This window comes from Eurypyga helias, unplaced genomic scaffold, assembly GCF_000690775.1.
Source record: "Eurypyga helias isolate BGI_N326 unplaced genomic scaffold, ASM69077v1 Scaffold47470, whole genome shotgun sequence".
NCBI classification, from domain to species: domain Eukaryota; kingdom Metazoa; phylum Chordata; class Aves; order Eurypygiformes; family Eurypygidae; genus Eurypyga; species Eurypyga helias.
Window position 1 is genome coordinate 1 of NW_010224664.1, and position 10,120 is coordinate 10,120.

At 40.8% G+C, this 10,120-nt stretch overlaps 1 protein-coding gene across 1 annotated transcript; it reads left to right on the forward strand.

Annotated features, from left to right (window-relative positions):
* The first annotated feature begins 853 nt into the window (after window positions 1-853).
* On the forward strand, window positions 854-7,819 carry TTF1 (transcription termination factor, RNA polymerase I). The gene is made up of 10 exons (XM_010146560.1): window positions 854-1,776; window positions 2,303-2,541; window positions 2,829-3,014; window positions 4,515-4,593; window positions 4,876-5,006; window positions 5,516-5,744; window positions 6,078-6,167; window positions 6,393-6,458; window positions 7,139-7,224; window positions 7,656-7,819. The coding sequence occupies exons 1-10, from the start codon at window positions 854-856 to the stop codon at window positions 7,817-7,819; spliced, it is 2,193 nt and encodes a 730-aa protein (XP_010144862.1).
* Window positions 7,820-10,120: the final 2,301 nt, after the last annotated feature.

Sequence of the window (10,120 nt, forward strand, 5' to 3'; positions counted from 1 at the left end):
TAGGCCTCGGCATGTGGCCCTCAGGCGTGCCCCCGGGCTCGCCGTGTGGCCCCCGGGCTCGCCGTGTGCCCTGCGGCCTGGCTTTCGTAGCACGGTGCTGGGGCGAGCTGCGTGGCGGAGCGTAGTTTGGGGTTTGTCCCCAGAGGTTTCAGGGCAGCCGGTTCCCCGTGACAGTGAGTAGGTAAAAGTTTGGTACTGGTCAGTGCTGGAAACTGTTGAGGATGTGAAATTCAAGGTTTTATGTTTCAGAGATGATGGGATGGGTTTTTTATGTGACTTTATATCCTGGTCGTAGAAAATGTGCTAAAAAAACACTTCCCGTCTGCTTTGTGTAACTGTGGTGTTCAGGAATGGTTTTGGTTACTGAGTCCATTGGACCCGGCAGGTCTCGGTGAGGCTTGGGCCTGTTTGCCTGTGGCACAGCCCGTCAGAAGCTGCTAATTAGGGAACTTGGATTTAATGCTGATTAGTTTACCATTTCTTTATTTTGTCTTACTGCTGTTTCAGTGCTGAAAACGGAGTTGAATGTAACAGTCCGTCGTTGCTTAGTTACTCAAAACCAACTAAAAGCTTATAGTTATTAAAGTGTGTCTTTGGTGTTACAGGAAGGCAATTGTAGAGCTGAATACAGCTGTGATGCACATCTGTTTGATGAAGGCGGCATCGCTTTTTCATAGTCAGTTTCTAAAATCAGCTGGTTTGAAAAGTAAGTGTCTTCATTATATATTTTAAGAAAATGTTGATTAGTTCTATCATTTTTATGTTGTGGGTTTTTTTTTATATTTTGTGTGTAATGGTACATGTAGCACTTGGGTGGTAAAACTTGTGTCTTTTATTTAAGGTAAGAAAAAATATGACAGAAGAAGCAAGTGTAGATGATCTTGAAGTTTGGAATTATCTGAAGAAGAAGAAGAAGAAGAAGAAAAAGAAAAAACACAAAGAATACAGCGAGAAACATGAAAGTGATGAAGGTGAAAGCGCACAAAATGCAGAGCTTGGCCATGCTTCTCCACTGCTGTTGGAAGATCAAGCAGTGCAGAGGGATGAAGGTGAAGGTGAGGTCTGTAAAAAGAAGAAAAAAAGCAAACACAAGGGTGAGAAGCAGCAGTCTTTGTTAGATAATTCTTGTGTAGGACTGGAACATGAAATTAGTAATGAAACTGTAGTGGATGCTTTCCACAAGAAAAAGAAAAAGAAGAAGCGGAAGCGCGATGATAGTACAAATGAGCAAAGTGATGTGACTGGTGTCACGGTAAATCAGTGTCTCACTGATGATTGTCAGGAGGCCGATGCTGATTACGTTTCTTTAGAGCAAGCTGTTAAGAAGAGAAGAAAACATAAATTGCCTCAAGAGGATGAGGTACCTGAGCTGCCTACCTCAGAAGCATGTGATAACGGTGACAGTAAGACACCCAAGAAGAAGAAGAAGAAGAAGAAGAAGAAAAGAGACAGTGGTACCCAAGATATGCAGGAAGATGCAGATGCTACTGTTGACCAGTCATTGCTGCCATCTCCAGAGCAAAACAGGGAGGAGGAAGACACCGTCTTGCCGTTACTTACCAAAGAGTGTGGCATGGCAACACCCCAGAAAGAGCATGAAGATGGTGACTGTGATGCTTCTCCTGCCATGAATGAAGAATCTGCAGATGTACCTGCTAATTTCTCCAGGCTGACTAAAGCAGCTCATCGATCTCGAAAAACTGCAGCGCATGCTAGAAAGGCAGTAAAGAGCAGAATTTTGGTCCTGGAAGAAAGCTCCTCGGAATCTGATGTAATGTAAGTTTAGCTTTTGTTTGTGGTTTTGGTGTGGGTTTTTTTTCCTTCCCCTCACCCTTCCAAATGTGTTTCTAGCCATTATTTGGGTCCCAGATTTTACTTCAGTCTGTTTTGTATGTATTTTGAAAAACAACTTCAAAACCCTTTACAATATGTTGAAATGTTATAGAGATCTGCTTTAAGAGCTTAGCTATCTTGTGAAGATACAATGAAAATTTGTAAGAATACATTACCATTGCCTTCAACATAGACTATTTTCTTCAGCTTAAAAACTGTAGGTATAGAAATAATTTCTGTGCAGGCAATTCATATTTAGTAAAAAAAATAGGAGGGAGGGAAGAAAGGGATTTAATTTAAGTTTGTCTGTGTTAAAAGGTTGGAAATACAAGGGAGTGGATTTGTGAAATACTCCTTGTTCCTTAATTACTGAAAATACTAATTTTTGTAATGGTAGAGATACTAAAAAAAACCTCTTTGTTTTGGAGCTCTAGTGGTGTATTTTATTTTACTCCTTTTTTTATATCAGGACACCAGAACCCTCGGCGTCAAATCAAAAGGACCAGAATAGTTCCTCTGCAGCCTCTGATGAGCCTGGTCTGGATGATGAAGAGCACCTGGACTCTGCCATGTCTTCAGTCACGGCTTTGGATGCTGCAAGACGAGAACTCGAAGAGTTTATTCCTCATGTGAAGAATATCTCAGACAATTCAATCAGGAAGATGGCTGGAAGAGACCTGGCAAGGTTTAAAGAGTTTAAAAAGCAAGGTGAGCTCTTAGAGATACTGTTCCAGTGAGGAAGGACTGTGCAGCTGTGCTCATGTTCTGACAGAGGGAAAATAGTTTTTTTATCATGTCTCTCACACCCAGGGCATCTGGTTCCCTTCATTCCAACAGATGTATTTTCTGTTTCTCTGCTTCGTAGCATGTACTTCCTCGTTGTCAAAGTACACTCTAAAGTGTATGTGGAAACTACCTGCTTCCAGCTATCTCTTTGTGTGTGTGTTGTGGGTTTTTTGTTTTTTTTTTTAAACAAAGCTTCCTGTGTATTTTAGGTATTGCTGTCAAGTTTGGCAGATTTTCCAAGAAGGAAAATGATCAAATCCGGAAAAATATCGAAGAGTTCATAACGATTACTGGAATAGACAGTGCTGAAAAACTCCTGTTTACCTCGAGGTATCCAGAAGATGCAGAAACTATCAATCGCCTAAAAGCAGAACATCTTTTCTGTGAAAAACTTTGTAAGTATTTAAGTTTCTTCTCAAATTGCTGAAAGTTATATTCCACAACCTGGTGATACCATGGTGTATTTTAGAAAATTATTAATTCAAAAGCAGTGATGTTGCTAAAATTGGCAAAAAAGGAGCAGGCTGCTGAGATTATGCGGTTGGTAATCTGTGCAGCATACTGATCTTACTTAGCTTTTCTCGGGTATGAAGTGTTTAGAGATAAAAATATCATCATGACCAGCAGCTGCACTTACAAACTTCAGAACTTTGCATTTGGTCTTTGTGGCTAAGGTGCATTATTTGCTAGGCTATAATTAAGCGTAGTGACTTATTAATGGGAGGTGTGGTTAAGTCCTGTCTGAAATTGTCAACTGTTCTTAGAGCACATAAATACATAGCAGGTTCAGGACTGAGTGAGTGATGGCAGAAACTGAAAGCAATTAGGTTGTTGGCCAAAGTACTAGTTTTCCAAGACTCGACGAAAACAAAACTCTTAGGGTTAAGATTCTGGTTGTAAGAGGAGTGTGTCTTCTCTTCCTCTCCTCATTTTGTTGGGCTTTTCTTGGCTAGAAAACATTCATGCTTCATATGGCCAACATGCTCGTTTTGCGAGATCTCTGATGAATCCACTCGGTTCACTTTCTTCGTGGCTTTCTGTTGTGTTTGTTCTCTGTCATTAGCATAGGCAAGACAGTAAATGACCACCTGCAATGGATGTGGATACTAGCATTTAAGGATCAGTGAGGCTACAGATTTGTTCCTCCTTGATTATTTCACATGCACAATCATTCCCTCTGCATCATCATGTTTGACTGATGTTGAGTTCCCTTCCAATCTGGGATATTGCTCCTGGTCTGGGAAAATGGAGCAGGAAGTCGTGTCAGTGTTAGGAGAGTTGCTTGCAGTCCCCTGTCCTGGACACTGCTGACCGAGATTGTTAATGTGTTCCCAGGTATTGCTCTCCGTGGAGCTTCCCTTTAGCCAAGGTCTTCACTTTGGTTTTGCGGGATGCCCCCAGTCCCTGCTCTTCCCCAGCACACTACTCAATATGCACAAGCACAGTAGCTGCTCAGCCTCCTGAGTGGTGGCTGTCTCATGTCTCTCTGTTAATGGGAGTATTCAGTGTGTTACCTTTGATCCAGGTGTTACCAAAATTGACAGCCAGTCTGTACGGTTTTTAGCCAGTAAACAACAGGTTTATGCTTGGGAGTTCAAAAGGTCAGGTTTTGACAATTCACTGGGGTGAATGCACACACGTACACAATCATTTCATGATCTTACCACGGCCATAGCAATTACATCTTTGAAACTCCTCAGGAGACTGTGTTCAGGTGATGCTGTGCAGTTACAGTGTTGTGTTGTAGAATATGTTCTCTTGAATGGAGAGAATCTGTCATTGACAGCCCGGTCATGGAAATGTGTGGTGTTGGGTTTTGGTTTGGTTTTGGCTTTTTTAAAGTGGCCTCGCCAGGGTGAGAAACGTTTCTTCACAATGAATCATTTACCTTCTAGCTGAGGGCATACCACGACCCTGGAGGCTGATATATTATCGAGCAAGGAAGATGTTTGACCCGAATAATTACAAAGGGAGGTAAGTTGAAAGAGATTCTGAATGCTAATGTCAGCCTCCAGTGTTTATTTGTACACTAGAAATGGATATAAACGAAGATAATCTCTCCCATTTATGCCAGTTACTGTGATTTAATTGACAGGTCATTTTTGTGACTAGTCCCTATAAATTCCTCTGTTCTAAAATGTGACTTGACGTGGTAGTGATGAGTAGCGTTGAAAACGCCTGTAAAGGTTACAGCTGTTTTAAGATACTGGAATGGTTTGAATGTATGGCTGAAGCTGTGCCCATTTCCTCAACTAGGTATACGAAGGAAGAAAAAGAAAAATTAAAGAAGTATCATGCTCTGCATGGCAACGATTGGAAGAAAATTTCTGAGATGATGTCCCGTTCTAACCTCTCAGTTGCTATGAAATACTCTGAAATCAAGTCATGTACGTAATTTTAAGAAAAACTATTAATTCTGTGTATTGCAGCTGGAGAAGTTATTTGAACTGTATGTTGTATGTGCCCTGAACTTAAGGAAAAAAAATCCCTAGAGTGGATTTCTTTTAAAATTAATTTAATTTGTGGTGGTGGTTCTTTTTGCCAGACCACTCAATCGCGTTTTCATATGGAAGGGATAAGAACAACCTAATAGAAAGGGGAAAAGTGGAACAAATACAGCTCTATTAAATGGAACTGGCGTCTAAATAGATGCTTTCGGGGGAGAGCAGGAGGAATTTGACAACCAGGTTTTAAAAGACAGAAACTAGGGATCACTGCTATTATTTAGTGATTAGGCTGGACTCCTCCCTCAAACCTGGAACGCTGAAGAGTTTCTGGGAAGTGTCTTAAGCTGATCCTGTAAATAAGAATAATGCAGAGTGAAGCATTTGCTTTTTTGCCTTTTTTCCTAATGATTTAGGATACATTATGCCTTATCCTTATTTTTCAATTTTAGCTATTAATTATGGTCCTTGGTCAAAGGAAGAGGTCCAGAAATTAATGTGTGCAATGGAGGAAGTGATCAGGAGAAGAGTGGAAACAGAAGATGCAGATTCTCCTTCATCATTGAAAAAGTCACATAGAGATCTCTTGATCGACCGTGAGAAACTGTGCCACAAATTACCATGGACTGAGATTGAAGCTAAAGTGGGAACTCGGTATTGGAGACAATGTAAACAGAAATGGTAAGGCCTTACCTTTACTACGTTGAGGTACGCTAAGTCGAGCTAGTAAAATGTGTTCTGGGGAGTGTTACACTCCATTCTGCAAAAGTGTCTGTACTGTGGTGATTGCTAGTGAAGAGATAGGTAGGTTGTGGACTACCAAAGGGGTGTTCCAAATGTGTCTGAGACAAATAACTCTTTGCTCCCTGTGGTAAATTTTCTTCTTGCTGTGATAGCCAAGCCTGATTTCTGCTTCTCTGTGGCAGCAGCAGCGTCTTGAAGACACTTGTTTTTGATGCTTGGAATTTCTGAAAATGATAGAAACCTCTTTTTTTTGTGTGTGTGTTTTCAAAGGACTTCAATTTTAACAAACAAGATGACCAAAGGGCAGAAGTTATATAGGGGAACCAAAGCATTACAGGCCAAGATCAATCTTATTAAAAGGTATAGTTCAGAATTACTGGAATGCTTTTGTATCTCTTACTGTTCTGAGTTGTGCTTGTAAGAGTGTACTGGGTGGGAATGGCATGCCTGCAGTTTCCTACAGGTTTCACAACTCCTCTTGCATTGGATAAAATGTCTTGTGACTTCTGACTAGGGGGAGCTGTGAGAATTATTGAATTATTGATTGAATACTGCCTACAAACTGCTTCTGTATTTTATTCACAGGTTGTATGAACTGAAAGTGGAGGATGCTAATGAAGTAAACTGGGAAGAACTCTGTGATACTATTGGGTAAACTTTTCCTTCTTTTTCTGGATACAAAGGGTAGTTGAAGCAGGCGGTCTTAAAAATTCGACAAAGCAATCAAAGTTCTTAGGCCTCTGCAACTATAGAAGACGTCTTTGAGTTTGGTAACACACAGTTGAATGTCCTTGCATATACCTATGCCTAGGATCTCTGAAACTTAGTTTTAAACACCCTGGCAACCCTTATTGTATTCCCAGCTCATTGTGTGTACTAAAACTGTGTTATGTTGTCTGTGCTAAGGCCTTGGGTAAAAGAATTTTGCAAGTGTTAATCAACACACAGGAAAAAGGGGTAATTATGGGAATGTGTAATGCAGTACAATAGTTATCTTCCAGACAATGTAAGTGTTGAATATGAAATCATCAACACTGAAAGCTGTGCTTTCTCCACAGTGCTTTTTTTTCTTTTCTCACGTACTTGCAGTTTTATTTACTATTTCTTTTCACTAAACATATAACACATATGTTTAAAGGCATGATTTAGGTTCTTAACTACAAGGGGAATTGCTGTCTTGAAAAACTGTTTTGATTAGGATTTGAAATCATCCTTTCGACCTAAAGCTAAGATACTGTTTAGTGTCGCTCTAGTGAATGGGTAACTCAGCAACAACTCAACTTTGTAGTAATTCCTTGCAGCACTAATTCTTTGAACTTTTCTCTTTCCAGAGATGTCCCTAGATCCTATGTTCAAACAAAATTTTATAAGCTAAAAGTCTCCAGTGTCCCTTTATGGCGAAAAAAGACATTTTCTGGTCAGTATCCCAGCTGTTTGTATACACTTGCTAAGGTTTTTGTTGGAATCTATGAGGACGGGTGGTCTAGTTCAACGCTTGTTAGTTAGCTATCCTCTAAATAGATCTGCTAAAATCTCAGGATTTATACTTATTTCACAAAGTGCTTTTTTCAGTAAGTTTACTTTCAGTGACATCTTCATGTAGTGCTGTCAGCCTCTTCCCTGTAACACCTTGGCTTTGAAAGAGTTATGACTGTGCTTTTTTAGCTTACCTTGGCATGTCGGATGTACCCCGCAGCTGCCATGGTTACTGCGGAATAGTGACATTTTGTGCATTTAACACTGCCAACAACTGCCCTCTGTGAGATCCTCTTTGCCCTCAGCATCCTGGTCCCCTACAGATCTAATTGACTGCTTTTTTTTTTTTCCTTTTTTTGTTTCCCTCCGAAGAAATTATTGATTACCTCTTTCAAAAGAAACTTCCAGAACTTGAAGAAATGTTACAGAAAAGGAAAGGGAAAAGTCTTAGTCCTGAGGATTCAACAGCTAGGCAACAGAAAAAAGCAGCTTTCCGACTCAGTGACATTTTTGACTCCAGTGAAGAGAGCGATTAATCGCCTGCCTCACAGCAATCCCTAGTCTGCACATGGGACTGCACGCTGGCTGGGTTGCCGGTGGGCACGGGTCACCAGCTGCAGGTATGCAGGCTGGCTGATAACGGAAGAGGTAAAGGTATGCAGGTCTGACACGCTTGTTTCATCTTGAAGACCGAGGTAAATACAGTTTTTGTGCCACCTTTTTTAACCTTAATTAAGCTTTGGATTTAGAAGTCTTTAAGCATCCAAGTTGCTTTCTGAATGCCTCAAAAATAGTATTTTTTTTCCACTGCTTTGTTTTCTGGGCAGCTGAAAGCTGCTGTTTACCCTTGTGCATCAACTTGGTTTTCAGAACTTTAATGTAAATTTTAAACGGTTAAAAAAAAAATCACAGAATCGAGGAAAAGCTTTCATTTGCTTTTAAATCCCTATAATAAATTAATCTTAAGACATTTGTGTTGATGGAAACAGCACAACTTTTGAGTTGTTAGTTGGTTTTTTAATAGATATCTTATTCTTAAAAGCGACTAATTTTATTTCTTTGATTTAGGCTTTCATCAGCCCTTCTAGAGAAAAACGATTTTAGTCCACTTTTATAAATTGCAATGTTACTTTATGCTAACCAGAACAATGCATTTGAAATGAGTTTTTTTGTTAATATTTTGAATACAGAGACAAAATGAACTGTGTATATGTATGTATACATATATATATATGTTTTTATTTTGCCAAGGAGAGTTTCTATGTTTTCTTATTAAAATTTAAGGGTAAGATGGAGGTTGTATTCATGTGGTTGTATGATATTTTTAACTATCTGCCTAGAGTCGACTATTTGTAAGTTGACCAAGTGAATGTAAAACCAAAAAATATGTAAAGTGTTTGTATAGCATGTTTATATTTTCTTATGCTGTGTAGAAAGTAATGTGGGAAGACTTGGCGGCTGACAGACTACTTCTTGATAAGTGAGAATTTCCTTCTTTAATTGTCACTGAAAATGCAGAACTGAACAGCTTGAAATAAAGGCCTTATTTGAGGTTCTTCTGGACTGTGACTTACAGGAAAGGATGTTAAGTGAGAACTTTCCATATTGAATGGTGTCTGGCTTTGGTCTCTGCAAGGACAGAGAACAGTGTGATGTGTGTGAGACAGCTGGGACACCCCATGAGAGCCATTGGTGTAAGGGTAAGTTTTCCAGCCAAGAGATGAAAGAGGTTGAGGGGGAAGGAAACGTGTACCAGCTCCTTTGCACTTTAGGTCTTTGACTTGCTTCTGCTGTCTTAGGGGTTTTATGGTTAAAAGCTGAAGAACTCGAATTTTTGAGTCTAAGCAGCCTGTGGTTGGGTTTTTTTTTCTCCTGGAAGAGGGAAATCCTGTCAATTTTCTGCAGGCTAGGGCACAAACCATGGTGTGGCTGCAGTGTCAGTAGATCTCACAGAAATAAACTTCTGCCTCTATAATGAGATTTACTTCATCCTTTTCTTGAAAGGGAGACTTTTATTTTGCAGAGAAACCACTTTTAACAAGCCAGGGCAGGAAAAAGGGGGGAGAGACAGTGTCCACCTCCCCTCAGCCCTGGAAAGGAGTAGGGAAACCACCTCACCTGCATCTCCTTTGGTAATTGGGTGTTTGTAATCTCTTCACACATGGACAGGTGATGGCGAGGAGGAGAGTACTTGTTAATCATCTCCCACTCTCTGAATAATAGCACTTCAGAGGGCATAAGAGAGCAGCTTTTCCCTTTGCCATCATTGCGTGAAGGTGCGTGGCAGCACAGGCTGGGGAGGCGGTTGTTTCATGTGGGTATTTGAATGTTATTGAAAACAGAGCACCTGCCAGGCAGAGGTTTTTAAAAAAACCCAAACAAACGGGCTCCACAGAACGAAGAGGGAAATAACACTGACAGAGCTTTGTGTATCAGGCTGCATTATAAATAAGAGCATGACAGGTCCTTTAAGTCGAAAAAGCACTGCGCGTCCCCTAAAAACTTTGGTGATTCAAGCAGATATGTCGCGTCAAGCAATTTTCCTGGCTCGTTAATGGCCTGATGGTGTTATCGAAAGAACTCCTCGGCTGTGTGGCATTATCAAAGACACAGACAGCTGGCTTACAAGGGTTGTGTTAGCAGCACTTCAAAGTTGAGGAGTGTTGTGCTGGCAGCAGCTGAAGATCAAACAGGGACGTGCCTGTTTCACCCCCCCTCTCCCCTAAAATCCGGCACAAGCGCCTTGGGGGGACTGAAGAATGGCAGGTGGTCCCTGCTGCTGCGGAGCCCCCAGTCAGGGGGGCATCGGCCCCGTGACCTGCCGCGACAGGGGCTTC